At 40.2% G+C, this 15352-nt stretch overlaps 2 protein-coding genes across 10 annotated transcripts in view; one reads left to right on the top strand and one right to left on the bottom strand.

Moving 5' to 3' along the window:
• Positions 1 to 741, bottom strand: part of GTF3C1 (general transcription factor IIIC subunit 1) — a 40375-nt gene extending 39634 nt beyond the window's left edge. The window contains exons 1-2 of one of the 2 annotated variants that reach the window (XM_021412088.1): positions 472 to 741; positions 174 to 383 (exon numbers count right to left, since the gene is read on the bottom strand). In XM_021412088.1, coding sequence (XP_021267763.1) covers positions 174 to 383; positions 472 to 692 — 431 coding nt within the window. In that variant the 5' untranslated portion in view covers positions 693 to 741. The remainder of the gene's footprint in view (positions 1 to 173; positions 384 to 471) is intronic. The other variant, XM_021412089.1, reaches the window with a different exon arrangement.
• The window catches only part of KIAA0556 (KIAA0556 ortholog), a 55551-nt gene continuing 40970 nt past the window's right edge, over positions 772 to 15352 (top strand). For 2 of the 8 annotated variants that reach the window (XR_002443242.1, XM_021412098.1), the window contains exons 1-8: positions 858 to 989; positions 1877 to 1953; positions 2632 to 2801; positions 6921 to 7003; positions 7546 to 7680; positions 10663 to 10918; positions 13366 to 13515; positions 14491 to 14654. Coding sequence is in view for 7 of the 8 variants with exons in the window: in XM_021412098.1 (XP_021267773.1) it covers positions 1892 to 1953; positions 2632 to 2801; positions 6921 to 7003; positions 7546 to 7680; positions 10663 to 10918; positions 13366 to 13515; positions 14491 to 14654 (1020 nt within the window). In the remaining variant the exon portion in view is untranslated. Of the gene's footprint in view, positions 990 to 1038; positions 1154 to 1361; positions 1502 to 1876; positions 1954 to 2631; positions 2802 to 6920; positions 7004 to 7545; positions 7681 to 10662; positions 10919 to 13365; positions 13516 to 14490; positions 14655 to 15352 lie in introns of those variants that run through there. The other 6 variants (XM_021412094.1, XM_021412092.1, XM_021412096.1 and 3 more) reach the window with 6 other exon arrangements.

Raw genomic sequence — 15352 nt, 5'->3', positions numbered from 1 at the left:
TCATCATGTTCCTCATATTCATATGGAACTTAAATCCATAAGAACAGAGACATCAGTCACATTTCCCCCAAGAACACCATTCTTCACGGAATTTTCAAAAACGGAGTTAAAGGACTAAAGCTTAAAAATTAAGTTAAACATCCCTTAATGCCAGGTGTCAGGATTTCACTCACTTTTCAACAGCTTCTGTGTAGGTACAGCAAGGCTGCAAGTCCTTCCTTCTTATCTGATCGGTGATGTCCACTCTCTCTTTGAAGTACTGGCAGGAACCCTGCAGGCCATCTTTATCATCCAAAATCATGTGGACAGGATAGATGTCATCCAACGGCAGGGGATCCCTCTTGGTTTCCAGTATCCCCGTCTCGAGGTCTATCTCCTCATACCTGCAATGAGAGCAGCCAGCACGTCACCGGGCAGCTCCGGAGGGCTGCGGGAAGGGGAGCGGAGCGGAGCGGGGCGGGGTCCCCTCACCGGTCGTGCAGGCGGAGCGGCGGCCGCGCCCGCGGCAGCAGGTAGAAGCGGACGTCGGGCTGGGCGCTAAGCGCGGCCCACAGCAGCTGCCTCGTGGCGGGCTCCAGCGGCAGCGGGAAGGGCGGCGTGCGGGCGGCCAGGCGCTGCCACAGCGCTCCCAGGGTGATGCCATCCAGACCCTCCAGGGCCACCTCGTCCAGCAGCGCCCACAGAGCCTCCATGCTCCGCGCCGCTCACTTCCGGCACCGGGCGGCGGCGCACCGGAAGTGAGGTCACGATCTGCGACGGTAACCAAGGCAACGCAGAAAACAGGACGGCGGAGGCGCGGCGCGGCCTGGCGCTGCCCGGTTCCGCGGGCTCTGGGCGAGGTGGGGCTCTGCCCCCTGGGTTTGCCGGGTCCAAACCGAGTACGTGGGGCTGGGCCCGGGCCCGGGCCCTGTTCCGCCGCCCAGCTCCGACGTTGCGCTGCCTCGGTGAGGGCGCTGGAGCGGTGTTGTAGCGGAGGTACGGTGCAATTGGTAAGAGCCGAAGTATGAAGTTTCAGGTTTTTTTTAATGAGGAAGTAAACGTTTTAGTGACAAGTTTAAACTTCTGAGTATGTGAGTGCACTCTACCACAACTTCTAGCAGCAACTCTGGCATGCTCAGTAAGAGAAGTTCATGTTTCCTGAAAGGCAAGTAAGGTAAAATCTTCTCTTATACAATTTTAAATGTATCCAGGCTCTAAAGCAAATAAATCTTAGATTTAACTGACCCTGTGAATGGTACCAGTGCAGAAATGGTGTAGGGGAACTGTTAGGACCCAGCTTGAACTGGTGATTGAGCACCTGGTGAAGGGGTGTGGCTGGCCCAGGGTGCACAAGGCAGAGTGTTTGCACCTGTGCTCCCCAGGTGGCCAGAAGGGGTAGACTCCCCCTCCTCCCCACCCCGGGCTCATGTAAGGACCAGCCACCGAAGGGAGAGCTTCTCTTGGACTTCGGTTGCTTTCTGAGAAGGAGTGCTGTGCAGCCAGAGAGCCCCTTCACCATTGGGTGAGTTCAGCTCTTCTTTCTGTATACAGCTATTGGCCTACCTGCAAACGCTTTGCTTCGTGTTGCTTAGAACCTGTCAGAAGCAATTTTGCTTCTTTGCGAGTAGGACAAATGGCGTGGCCCTTTCAGCTGAGTGTCAGTTCCCAGATTAAAAACTCTCTGTGGTATCTGTTTCCTAGTTCTGGTATTTTGAGAAAAGCAACCAATGTATCCTTTGTTCATCAGGAAACTTGTTACACAATTTGTTTTATCTTCTGTTGACAGAGGAGTTTCTTTCAACTTACAGCATTCATGGCTAAGGAGGGTGCTGAACCACTAATGTTCTACTGTGAATAATTTATATACTTCCCTGTGACAATTCTGTATTCGTTTCAGCTTTATATTAAGGACATGGTGACTAACTTTGATGAAAAACATGATGAATATTTAATATCGCTTCAGCAGAGAAACCGGTAAGCATTGTTCCCATTGTTGAGAATGTGATATAGTATCAAATATGAGCAATTGTGAATGTTAATTTAAAAACTTGGTTGTGATGTGAAATCTGGCCTGCTGTGTTGCAACACATGTTCTGGTACGAGTTGTTTGGAATAGCTGAAGTAACCTTGAGACCTCAGAAGGAGCCTTGGTTTAGGCATCAGGATTTTGTATTGTTGTGGTATCAGTGGTGTTTGTTTTGTACTGGGAGGGTGGTGCACACAATACATAAATAGGTGAGAATGAGAACTTGTGGTTCAGACTCCTTCCCTAGGTTTTTTTGTTGTTGTTTAGAGAGGATTTCAACTATTTTAAGACTTCTGAATTTCTAGCCAAGACTCTCAAAACTTCTCAAGAAGAAAGCTTAAGCATAAGCATACAGAAAACCAAATGGGGAAAAAAAAAAGTGAAATGGTAAACAGTATAGTGAAGTCTTAGAAGGGAGACACTTTGTTGAGCTTAATGTGTCACAGGGTGTCAGTACTTATACAGGTATTGTAGAATGTGAACCAATCCTGGAAGTTATATTCTGAATTGTTACTTGAGCTATGAATAAAATATGTATATTTAGTTTTGTGACACTGTCTTTGCATTTATTGCTAATATGATCATCTGTACTGCAGACGAATGAGTTATTATCCTTTCTACTTTAGGCTACTGAGACATTTGAAAAGAAAGGATCCTACACAAATCAAACTGGAGCAGTTAGAGCAAGGATTTTCTCTGTATATGAATGGAGCTAATTCAGAGCTGAGAAACTACCGCAAAAAAATCCACTCATTTGGCTACTTCAAAAATGAGACACAGACCACCACAACAAATGGTGAGTTACACAGAGACAGCAGTCTAGAACTATTTTAAATATTTACTCATCAGAACTGTGATTTGATCATTGAAATTACTTCCCAGGCTGCATGGCAGAGTGTTTACTAAGCTGGTTGTGTGTTACAGAACTTTCTCTGCAGTTCCCTATCAGTTGTTCAGTTGATCACTATCTAATTCCAAAGCTTAGTTTCCTCACCTTTCTGCTTTTATCTAGAAAATTAGAAATTGCCATTGTAACGCCTTTGATACGTAGCACTGTTCTCTGACTTTAAGAGCTGATGGACTCCCGTGTTGTCTAGTGTCCTGCAGACAAATGGCATTTGATTAAATAGACTATAATCAAATTACAGACTTCAAATTTTGTTTAAACTATCATAGTCTTCTTAAAAAGTCAGGTAATCTTTTTTTAAGTATTTGAAGTAAAGAAAATTTGTCATCTTCTAGTGATTAGCTGGCTTTACTTGAAATGTGTATTTTAATTCTAGTTAAAGTCTTTCTGTCAAAGAGCAATGTAGTAGTAGGTGTAATTTTGCATGCATAAAATTATAAAGAGGGAGCTTAGTGGCCTTCTCATCCATTTAGTTTAATGAAAGTAAATGATTTCAGTAAATCCCAGTATAGAGCAGTTTATTCTCACATTAATGCAACCTATCTCATAGAGTATATCTTTTTAATTTGTTGCTATGTAGATAATGTCTGATTAAGTTTTGGTTTTTGCTTAACAATGAAGACAAACTTAATGTGAGAATTTATGACTGAAAACTTACTAATCTCAGCAATACTGGAAGCAACTTTTCCTTCAGTAACAATACTCCAACCTCTTTTTTTTTTTCTTTTCTGCCGTCCCTTTTACACTGGGTACTATTTGTTTTCAGGTTTAAACGAGTTCAGCTTTAGCTGTCTGTTATAGGATTTCCTGCAAGTCACACAGCATGGAGATGGGGAATGAGCTAGTCACCTGTGTCCTGCCTTAGTTGTGTGTAATGGTGCAAGAACTCCATGTTCTTGAATACTGGAAAACAGGAAATTGAGTGCTTCTGTCCAAATTGGGAAGATATGCTTTTTAGGTAGCCAAAGTACGTGTAAACAAATATCTTTGACTTTTTGCTCCAACTGTTGTGCTAGCAATTGTAACAGAACTCTGTCAGGAGGAATTTACTCTTCTCTAAGCTTAAGTAAAGAATTTTTTTGTGTTGGCTTGTTGCCCCTTGATTCAGTTCAAGTAGAATCCTGATCTTGTCATTAGGACCTGAAGTACTGAGGTCTTTTTTTTTTTTAAGATGGCATGGCAGCCGTTGTTCCCTTCCTCAACTCTGCCAAATCAGAGAGATGAAGCCACTGTCTCTAAAACAACTATGTGTTTTTCTGTTTAATAGCTATCAGGTGTTCTTATCTTAAATATGTGTAGTGACAGTGAAAGGCACCAACTAAATAATCATCCTGTCATTTTTCTTCTTCCATTTTGTTTTACCACTACAGTCCAGAATAGGTGTCTGTGGTGATCTATGTAGAATTCTTGCCTGAGGGGCAGTATCTTAGCAATTCTGCAGTCTGTTTCATTTTTTAAGCAATGATTAAATATTATTTTACTCACCAAAATGATTTTTGGCTAAGGTACAGCGCTGACTTGTCTTCCATATCTATCTCCCATGAGAGTTATTGTGTCATTTATTACTTCTAAAGCATCCATCCATCCGATTAGTCTTCTCTAAAAAATTAAGAACGTGTGATGCCTAATAGTACGGAATGGGCTCTTTATGCTTCCTGAAACTGTCGTTATAAATCTTTGTGTTCCCTCAAAATAACTAATGATAATAGTGATTGACACACTTTTTAAGCTTAGGCTTGGTAAGTGAATTGAAATAGGTAATGGACTTGCAATATGTATGATAGTGAAGCTGGTTTCCACATACACTGTCACTTACTTGGATGTGTAACTCAGATATACTCTCACAACCAACTATGTGCTTCCAGTGAATGTCAATATATACTAAAAATGATGTGGCTTAAGAGTGGAGTGGGATCTCTTCCTAATGTTTTAATGATGTACAATTCAGTTCTTGGCTACACACTGTTGGCTTATATTTCTAAAAGTACTCCTGCTAGAGAGTGACAGCACTGAACCTATTTTTGTGTGTTGAAACAGGTAATGGTATTCACATGCCTTCCATCTCTTGGGAAGAATGTTTTTGTACGCAATGAATGTTTGCCACAGAGGCAGGTAGCTCAGTTGCATCATCTGCTGCTTGGGAATTGAACTCCTGTTTTTAATGACTTTAGAGAAATGTAGTCACAGGAATCTGTCACAAAATAAGTTAGTTGTCTAATTCTGAGATGGCATGAGTACTACCGCGGCCTTTTTCTTACATACACTCTATCATACTTGATTGACCTTCTGGGCTGTTCCTTAGAAAAGATGAAATGCTTAGAAACTGGAAGTTAAACATGTTTCCAGTTTTGTCCCAAAGCAGTGACTGAATCAGACCGTGCTTTTAGCATTGTACTTTCAGGACTGATCGCCCTTGGTGCCTGAGGAGCCCCACAGCTGTCTTCACCAATGCTGCTGGCTGAAAGGTGTTCTTGGAGTTACTTAGGAGTAGCCCAATGGAGTAATGGAAGCTGTAGTTGGAAGGGATATTTTACCTAAGTCTCAAGTATCTTGTTTCCTCCCTAGAACAGTCCATTGCCTTTTCCCTCTGTTCTTTGTCCTATTTCATGCCTCTGGGAATGAGAAAGATAGTTTGTGCTGAGGCAACAGAACAAGTATGTTCTCTCACTGTAGTTTTACGATCACCCTAAGTTGACGTAAGCCTGCACTGTTGCCCTAAGAATGGCCCTACCCTCTGGCTGCTTTATCAAGTGTGCTTTTTCTAGAAATCACAGGGATTCAGAAAGCACAAGAGACTACAATTAAAAGAAATAATTTGTCTGTATTTTTCCTCAGTTAAAATTTGCCGTTGACAAGTTTTTTGAACAGTTCACTGCATACATAGATGTAGGGGTTTTCCAGCCTCCAGAAGAAAATGTGACATTGAGGACTGGAATGAGCCAGCTGATGTAATTTTGAAGTAAGCCCTGCTTTGAATTGAAGGTTGGACTGAGTGACCTCTAGAGGTCCCTTCCAATGTAAATCTTTCTTTGGTTCTGTGACCTTGGTAGGAAGACTGCTTCTTTTATTGGTTGTGCAAGTTCCTGCTGGCTTAAGATGACCATTAAATTATGGCTTAAAGAAGAAAGGTTTTGCATCAGCTATTTTTCTTCACTGAAAAGAAATGGAAGCTGTAAATCTGTCTTGGACATAGGAAATGAGATGCCTTTATTTAGGATGGTATTGAGAGTGTTGATTATGTCCTTGCTCTGTTGGGGATGTTGATGTGACCTGCAAGATGCAGGTCTCTGTGTCTTAGTCAAAGCATCTTCTGAAAAATCCATTGCTTCATTGGGACCGTTCCCAGTGTAGGGACCATTTCCAGTGTAAGGACCTCTTGTTCTTCTTGACCACACACAATTTTCACTGAAGTTGTGGTGCTCTTTGTTGCCTCTAGAGAATTAATCATTTTCCTTATGTCTGACTTGTACATAAAGAATACTTCTCTGCACAGTATGTTAAACGTGTGATACATTCTACTTAATCTGCCAGTAACTTAGTATGTTTCATTAGTTAGAGAGTAAATGCTGAAACTTCCTTTGTAAACTCAGTGTAACATCTATTGTTCACCAGGACCTTGTCTATTAAAGTTTGCCTTCAGCTTCTGAAGGCACCTTACTCTCTACCCAGACAGGAGTCAGAAGGACATGCATGTCTATGCTAGAACATACTTCAATACTTTCATATCAATGAACATGGGGTTTTACATGCTGCTTACGTAGCTTTAAGAAATGTACTCTCTTAAACACACATGACAGTGGTAATCCCCAAAGAGATTCACAACTCTTGCTTCTAGTACACAACCAGCCAGTGTTTGGAATGGAATGCCTTTCCAGTTGTTATTCCTGTTCTTGTATCAAGAATGTGCCCTTTTCTCCTCATCTGCAGGAGAGAAATGATGATATGTATCTTTAAATATTGTATTTCTCTTTTCTGTCTTCTAATTCTTGCCTCTCTATTCTTGAACAGCGTCCCAGCTAAAAGCAAGTGAGTTGCGAGTGCACAGTACACAGACTGCACCACGCAAAATACAACGCAAAGGATGGCTTCAGGTAAGAATCAGCAGTTCAAAGAATGCATCTTTGAAGTATTTCTTATGACACAAACTTGTAACTCCTCTTGTTTGTTCCCCATGTGTTTGTTCTCCACTAGTAAAAAGCTGTTTCAGAGAGGCACCCAAGTGTGCCAGTTTCCAGAGCAAACTTTAGAGCCTTCCCCATGAGGCTATTCTGCAAACACTTCTTTATATTCCTGTGCTTTAAGGGATTTCACTGTAGCTGCTTTGTTGATTGCTATGTCCCTTTTCCTATTGCTTTTTTCACTCAGTTTGGTGCCAAACATATGACATGTGCTGGGTTATGGCCTCCTTCATGAACTTCAGCAGACATGGAATTTGACAAGGTCATGAGACTTCTCAAACCTTAATGCAAGGGCCTAAAGATGAGCTTTGAGAGGACGGAAACATTCTGTGAAACAGCTGGGGAAAAGATTGCTTGATCTAGATATTATGTAAAAGATGTTTATTGATTTTGTTTCTTGTACTGCTGATAGCAAAAAAAAAAAAAACCCATCAAATTACTTTTCCTTTTAACAGAAAACTGTGGAGATTAAAACAGAAAGGGGGACCAAACTCTGCATTAAACCTCCTCTTGAGTACTCTGAGGATTTTGAACCTTATGACAGCTTGAGCATGGAGAGAAATAGTGATGATCCTCTCCATTACTCCCAGGTACAATTAGCAGTTGCCCTCTGTTGTTTGTGCTTGTGTCAATTAAAATGTGAATGGAGTCAAGTATCAGTATTGACTAGAACATTCAGCATATAGTACTTTGTTCATTAATTTTTTTCAAGTTGGAGATATGACATGAAGGAGAAAATGAAAAGAAAAAGTAAAGCTACTTTGAAAATCTATTCCCAGTAAACAACACTAACATGCTAAGACCTAATTTATAGAGGTAGACTATTGACTCTGAACAGAACTAAGTTATGTTGATGCAGGGAAAGTCTTTCAGTTTACTCAGTGTTCATCTATGTGGACTTCACTCTTGACTGTCAGATTAGAGAAGGCTTAAATAATTTGTTTTCTTGGTAGCTTAGTTTTTGAACAGTCAAGGTGAAATTGTTGCATGTCGTGACTACCTTACAGAAATCAGAGGGAAGTTTTGATGAAAAAGTGTATTGATATAATTTCAAGGGAACATGACTGTTGACTACATTGTTTGGCAATTCAGCCTTCTATTTGGCTACTGACTTCTGTTCTAGCACATGTTATAAATGTCCTTTTTAGAGGGGAAAAAACACTCCACAACTTCTACCTCACCTATGAATGACATTACTACTTGGTAGCTTCTGTATAGTTAACATCAGGCAACCTTCCTAAGTGTATTTTCCTGGCTTGCATTTTCAGAGGTTCAGCATCAGCTTTCATTTTGTTGTATCCCATGGATTATTTTTGCTCGCTAATTTGCTTGTACTAAATCAACTATCATCTTAATTAGCAAAGAAGTAAATCCAATGCTGCTGTGGCCACCTCCTTTCACTGCTCCCTTGCCTTTCCTCACTGTGTCCTGGACCGGCACATGCTGTCATGGAAAGATGAGCAGCTGTTTTCAGTGCAGAAATAGCTATGCTGTTTGGAATGGGAGTTTACACAGTATTTAATAAGTGAGAGTTAACATTATGAATTAAAGCTCCTGTAACAGAAGATTTGAGAAGAGCAGGTCACGTTGTGAAAGCTCACGAGTCTCTCAGGAGACATGACTTAAGGTTTTTCTCAGTGTTTTTAAGCCTGTATCTTTAAGTTAGGCATGTACATATAATCTTAATGTGTTGTTGGAGTGTATGTGCATTCCATGTCTTAGTGTTCCAATGGAACGATAGAAAAGCAGACCACCTCCATTATTCTGCATTTCTCCATTCCCTGTGTTGTTTTTGAGCTTATGATTTTGTTTTCCGCTCTGCAAAGCAGTAGCTTGCTTACAGTGATGGATTTTTATAATTATCTATGTGTAAGTAACAAGCTTTTAAATTTAATCTTGAAACAAACCCCACTTTTTTTGCATCCTGGCTGGAAATACATTTAGTTTTCCTGAAGCTGAAGTTTGTTCTCTTAACTGTCTTACAATACAGATGCCATGATGTTTTAAACTTAAAAGAAAGCTCATAAAATTCCCTGTCAAATAGAAATATTAGTCTTGCCTGTCATTAAGACATGCTCAGTATCAAGCTTCAGGTTGTTTATAGACCCTTTCTTGAACCTGAGTTTGCCTTCTCTTTGTAGTATGTTTCTGTCAACATGGTTTTCCTAACAAGCCTAATCTGTAACAGGAGAGCAGCTTGCAGCTTTCATTACAAACTAAATGTACGCTGTCACAGTTCATTTGTATCTAAGATAGCTTCAAGTTTTTGTTTCACTCATGCAGTTTGCTCACTTCTCTCAAAGTGGTATTGGCAAAGACAGGAAAAATGCATTTAGGATAGACAAGATCTTTTCCTTTAATAGTCATAAAAACAAAAGGCTCTCCAGCGTCTTCTGTCCTCTGTGGCATTTGCTGAGTGATGCTAAGCGTTGTTTTTCTGTAGTAAATTAATAGTTGAATTTTCACATAGAATCCTGTTACAAAGGGTCCAATTAAATTTCTTTGTAACCTGGAAGTTCATTGGACTATAAGTCTCCTCTACTATTTTTCTGTTCTTCAAGTACAGTATTAAGAGTATTATCATATATTAAATTACTTACGAAGAAGTTACTGTTGCAGAATTACAGAATAGTTGATGGTGGAGGGGACCTTGAGGTCTCTCTGCTTCAGCCCCTGCCCCAGCAGGGCCATCCAGAGCAGGGTGCCCACATCCAGGCAGCTGTGGAAGGTCTCCCAGGAGGGGACTCCACAGTCTCCAGGCAGCCTGTGCCAGGGCTCCATCACCTCCACGATAAGGAAGTGTTTCCTGATGTTAACAGATAAACGCCAAATGAAACATAAGAGATTATTGCCTGGCACTGTCCTCTTTGCACCTTCCCTTTAGGTATTTAAAAACAGATGAAATACCCTTGAACTTTTCTCCTAACTGAATAGTCCCAACTCTCAACCTCTCCTCACTGGAGAGGTACTGGAGTCCCTTCATCTCCATGCTTGGACTCTCTCTAGTATATCCAGGTCTCTCCTATACTGGGGGACCCAGAACTATGCACAGCACTCCGAGTTCAGCCTCACCACCACTGAGTAGAGGGGAAGGATCCCCTCTCTTGATCTGCTGATCTCTTGATCTGCCTGATGCAGCCAAGAATGCTGTTAGCTTTACTGGTGGAGGCATGCTGCTGAAACATTGCTTTAGCTTCACAATCTGAGGAAGACATCTGAAAAAGCTGGACTGCAGCTAGTCTTCAAATATCAACTCACAAGCTTTATTCATCTGCGTATAACTGGAAAAATGCATGCCTTTGCCATCTCCGTTACTTGCCTCATGTTTGTAACTTATTCCTAAATTCCCTGGCCTGTAGAATTTTCCTGCAAGGACTCTAATGAGAAAGAGCACAGGAGATGTAGGATGTTTTTTCTTTAAATGTCCTTACCGGGGAAGTGAAGACATGACATAAGAATCTGAGTATTTTTAGCTCCATCTGATCCCTTAGAGGAAAAGGCGGCCACGTTGGTTTATTTCAAAATAAATATTTGAGTTTTCCTGACAGATTTATTTGTCTGAATTTTGTCAGAAACTGAAAAACAGCTTGCAACTCAGTATAGAAGAGGAAAAGATGGAAGAAGATTCTTCTAGTGAGGATTATGTTGAAGAGGAAGTGTTTTCAGAACCATCTCCTACTGAAGAAACAATTACAAGCTTTGGAAGCCTTCAGCTGCAGAGCAGTAGATCATTGCAGAAAGAAGCTTCTGAATGTCAGGATACTGGAAGATGCTCTAGCCTGGATTCTGGTGCCCTTACTGCGTTGGAGTACAAGCAGGATCAAAGTAGTAAGTCTCTCTTACACACTATTAAAGTACTACAATGCTGCTTTGAGAGCGTTGCTTCCAAGAGAATCGCAACAGATCTGTGCCATAATTCACAGTCATGTGCTGGAAAGGTGTTGTACAAGGGTAATGTCAAAAACAAACCAAGTTTGTGTTACGTCTTTGGGTAGACTTCTGATTGTGGCAATCCTTTTACTGTATGTCTTTACAGAAATAATTCTTCTTGAAGTATGTTTGGAATTTAATACGTTTGGAATTAATAAGTTATAAGGAACAACCTGCTTCTTGTAGTCCCAGGGTCTATGTCATGCCTGAATATAATTCAAATCACAGGTACAGCAGTCAGTTTGTATGTATGGGTAGGCATCATATAATTTGTCTTTTCTATGTGTAAGTAAATACAAAAATTATTGCCATGGGATATTTAGAAGGTCAAATACATTAATGGCTTAATTAGTAGATGTAGCAAATTACTAGCTAGCAAGTTCATTATACTTTGAATTGGATGCAAACTTCAGCCTTGTGAAGAATGCTCTGTGTATTTCATGCTTTTCCCTGTGCATCTGGTGCTCACTGCTGTCAGAGACAAGATCTTCCCATAGCTGGTTATTTGTTCTGATCCGGTAGGGATGCTGTTATACCCAAGGGAGCTGTACGCTGGGATTTGCTTTGCTGTTTGCTAGAGGAAAGACAATTGGGGCTGTAGGCACATAGGGCTTCTCAGTGTTGACAGCTACATCAGCCTTCAGCTGAAGTTTCAGCCTCCTGGGCTAGCTTTTCCCTCAAGGTTTCCCTAACAAGTTTCATCCACTCTGATAGGCCTTAGGTATGCAGGTTTCACGACCAAGATGGGGAAAAAAATAACCACTATCAAACTGGTATCTATATTACACCATATCGAGAGTAATATGCAGGAAGACTTAACAGGTTTTGACAGTTTTGCTTCTGATACAGAAAGCAGAAGCACAACAGTGCTGGCTGTCTGGTAGCCAGCACTGGTCTGGCTTTGATGTAATCACATAAACCGGAGTGAATGACTCAATCACCCAGTCTGAACTATACAGCACTAGACCTAGCACTTCTGGAAATGAATTCTGGGTGCTGTTTGGGAAAGTTTCTGTTTGTTTTCAAATGCTAGCAGTGCATACAAGAGAATGGTCATATGTAGGCTGCTACTCCAAAGCCAGAGTGTTTCTGGGTTAGTAGTATCTGCATGCCAAGTTTGTGCTTTGCTTTGGCACATACTAGTTGCGGGATGCTGTAGGGACGAGCTTTACCCAGTGGTATTTCTGTTTTTATCAGCTGCCTTTTCCACTGATTAAAAATCATGATTTCCCACTCAGAAATTCATCTCTTTTATTGCATCCTCATTAGTTCCTCTTGTTTCACTTGATAGGTTTTCATTCTTGTTAGCACAAATATTTGTTTTCTACTGCAGCAGAAAAATAGCTCTTTAGCAATGCCACCTAAAACCTGTGCTGGTGTCTAACTCCTGTCTTCGCTCATTTTCTTTGTAATATCTCTTCATTTCTGCTATCTGACATCCTTTTCTCAGATTGGCTTTCCTTCTGTAACTCCTTTGGATTGTCTCAGAGAAACAACATCAGACAAAGCTTGTTTTTTTCTTTCTGGAGTTGTTGTATCACAATGAGGATAGGGTACCAGGTCACCACAGCTGCTTCTCTCTTCATCTGTCCTATTAGTAATGGCTACTCATCAGGTGCTTGCACTGTCTTAAGATGATTCTGTTGTTCCAGGTAAGTGTAGTATTTTTGAGGCGCTAAAGTATGATCTCTTTACCTATGCTCAGTATTTCTCAAAATTACCTCCCCTCTCATTTCAGGTACGTTTTGTTTGGTTTTTTTCCCCTTCATCCATACTTAATTGCTCAGCTTAAAAGGAACATTCTTTGGATTGAGTAAAGGAGTGTTCTTATTATCACAGAAATAAGGGGTGTAAATGGGGAGAGGCAGAAGAACAAGGGGTGCAGTGGCAGTGAGAACATGAGTTACATGGTTTATTATCCCCTCACCCCCAGAAGTAAGAGCAAATAAGTACTCTTATGAACTAGCTGACTCTTTCCTTTTAGTCTATACTTCAAGAATTATTTTGGTACAACACACTAATGAATGACTCAGAGTTTCTTTCTTATTTTTGCTCTCATCAGCAATGCTTGAAAATACCTGCCCCAGTCAAGGTGTATTGGTCTAGTGACCTATCTTACAGTGATGTATTTCATCACTAAGTTGGTTGAAGCTATGCTTATGTACTTCTACTTGAATAGAACATAGAACTGCATCAGTAAAAGGAAAGGAGGATGGAGGTTATCACTTTACCTATGTCAGCATAATTAAAGTGGTAAAACTTCAGCATTTAAGGTCCAGTAATTCTTCCTGTCTTGCTACTTCTGAAGATCTCTGAAGTTGATTTTCTGTTTCCTTATCTTACAGAATTGAAGCCAGTGCGAGTTCTCTCAGCCAAAAGAAAAGATAATGCTGAAATGTACATTCCTGTCAGACCAGTTGTGGTAAAAAATAAAATCAATCGACCACTCTCTGCTGGGTCCTTGCAGCCAGATAGGAAGGAAAGAATTTGCTATAGTAAGAAATACGAACATACGTCAATAAAGAAAGCATGTTACTTTTTCCATTCTGATTCAGATGTAATTTCATCTGTCATTATGAGACTTTCTTACCTTTCTTTAATTTTTTTTTAGCCCTTCAAGAGTTTTGAGTTAAGTAAAATTGTGAGGAAAAACCCAGAGCTCGCACCCTTGAGTCTTCTGTTGTGTTTCTGTTAACTTCCTTCTCTTTTTGCTTCTACACCATAAGACTTCATTCTCTCTTTTCTGGTCCTTGAGATTGCTCTATTTTCCACTTCTGTGATGGATATCTATTCTGTATGGCATTAACAGAAGTGTGTCTGAAAATCAGGAATTCATGCTTGGCTGAAAGTTGATAACACAGTGCATTTATAGCAAGAAAGGAACAGAATTTTCCCACGCCCAAGAACAGCTAGCTCTGTTGATGCTTCTAGACTTCCTTAAATTTCCACTCTTCGAAACATCACAGCCTGGAAAAAAGTTTAAATTTCTGTCATGTTTAGGAAGATGGGCACAAGTTTATAAGGTTACTTATTTTATGTTCCAAGTAGCAATTTCTGACTCTTGATTTTACCAGAAGAATCTCGGGATTCCTACAGAGCAGCTGAATACTAAAGTTGCATTGAAAAATTCTGGTGTGCTGAAATCATATTACTTCTATTTTAATTGTTGCAAGGCATTTCCATTAAATATCTGAACAAACCAACTATATTTTTAAAGCATAAAAATCCTATTTCTCATTTTTCAGTGTTTCTTCTCTTGTGATACAGTTTCAGCTGTTGTCTAGGGTAGATGTGACCTGGAATCCTAATGTAAAAACAAACTGGAGCAATTCAGCTTTGCTTTAGTTGGTTACAGATTCATTAACGTAGCCCTGTGCTAGTAACAGAATTGGATGTTTCCAATGTATACTGTTATAATATTCCATACTTGTTTGTCTGTACAAATGGATATTCCTTTGTTCCTCTGGCAGGACCATTAAGTCGACCAGAACGACCACTTTCAGCAGCTCGAAAGAATGAGTGTGAAAAGGATTCTGAACATTCTGTTTCAGCTGTGGTTAAAGCTATGCAAATTGAAAATGATGCCTTGCAGAGAGATTTGCAAAGCCAGACAGTTTCCACAAGCCCTCAAAAGGTATGGCAAAAAAAAAATGTTTGATCAAGTAGGAGAAAAGACATTTTCCTTAAACACACATTATAATGGTTAATTCTTACACAGTTTTACAATCATGTAAGAATAAACAGTGATTTGTCAATTGTAATTGGATTTGTACTGTTCTTTCCTAGGGTGTGGTGTGGTTTCTTTTTAAATCTAGTTCCTCAGGATATCATCCCATAGCTTTCTCTTGATTTCAGGGATCACTGAGCAACTGATAGCTTGCTCACATGATATGTCTACACAGTCCAGTGCACAGCTGCAGGCCCATTTAAGCCATTTTCATTCTGGAAGCTTCTTAAACAAGATATGATTTCCTTGCCAGTATTTCCAACCTTCTTACTAAACTCATTAATATGAGCACAATTTCCTGTTAATAATACATGCTCAGCTTGTGCAGTGTGTGTAAATCTCTTATCTCCTATAAGCATGTTTAAAAGCAATTAAAAACTTACTTAATAAACAAGGCAATAAGCAAAAATCTATTCCCTTCAGGTTCAGGTCAGACCATTATTCCTTCTTAAGTCAAAGAATCAGAAGATTTGTGCTGACAATCCTTGCTAAACATTGAACACTGTAATTCTATCCTCTTAACAGAAATACAGTACATAAAGAAATTCAGTCATAAATTTTTAAGCTTTCAGAACTGTCTGTTTGGGACAGTGTTCACAGACTCA

Source organism: Numida meleagris, chromosome 13 (genome assembly GCF_002078875.1).
Source record: "Numida meleagris isolate 19003 breed g44 Domestic line chromosome 13, NumMel1.0, whole genome shotgun sequence".
NCBI classification, from domain to species: Eukaryota; Metazoa; Chordata; class Aves; order Galliformes; family Numididae; genus Numida; species Numida meleagris.
Note: the sequence above shows the minus strand (reverse complement) of the source record. Positions and strands in the feature narration are given on the sequence as shown.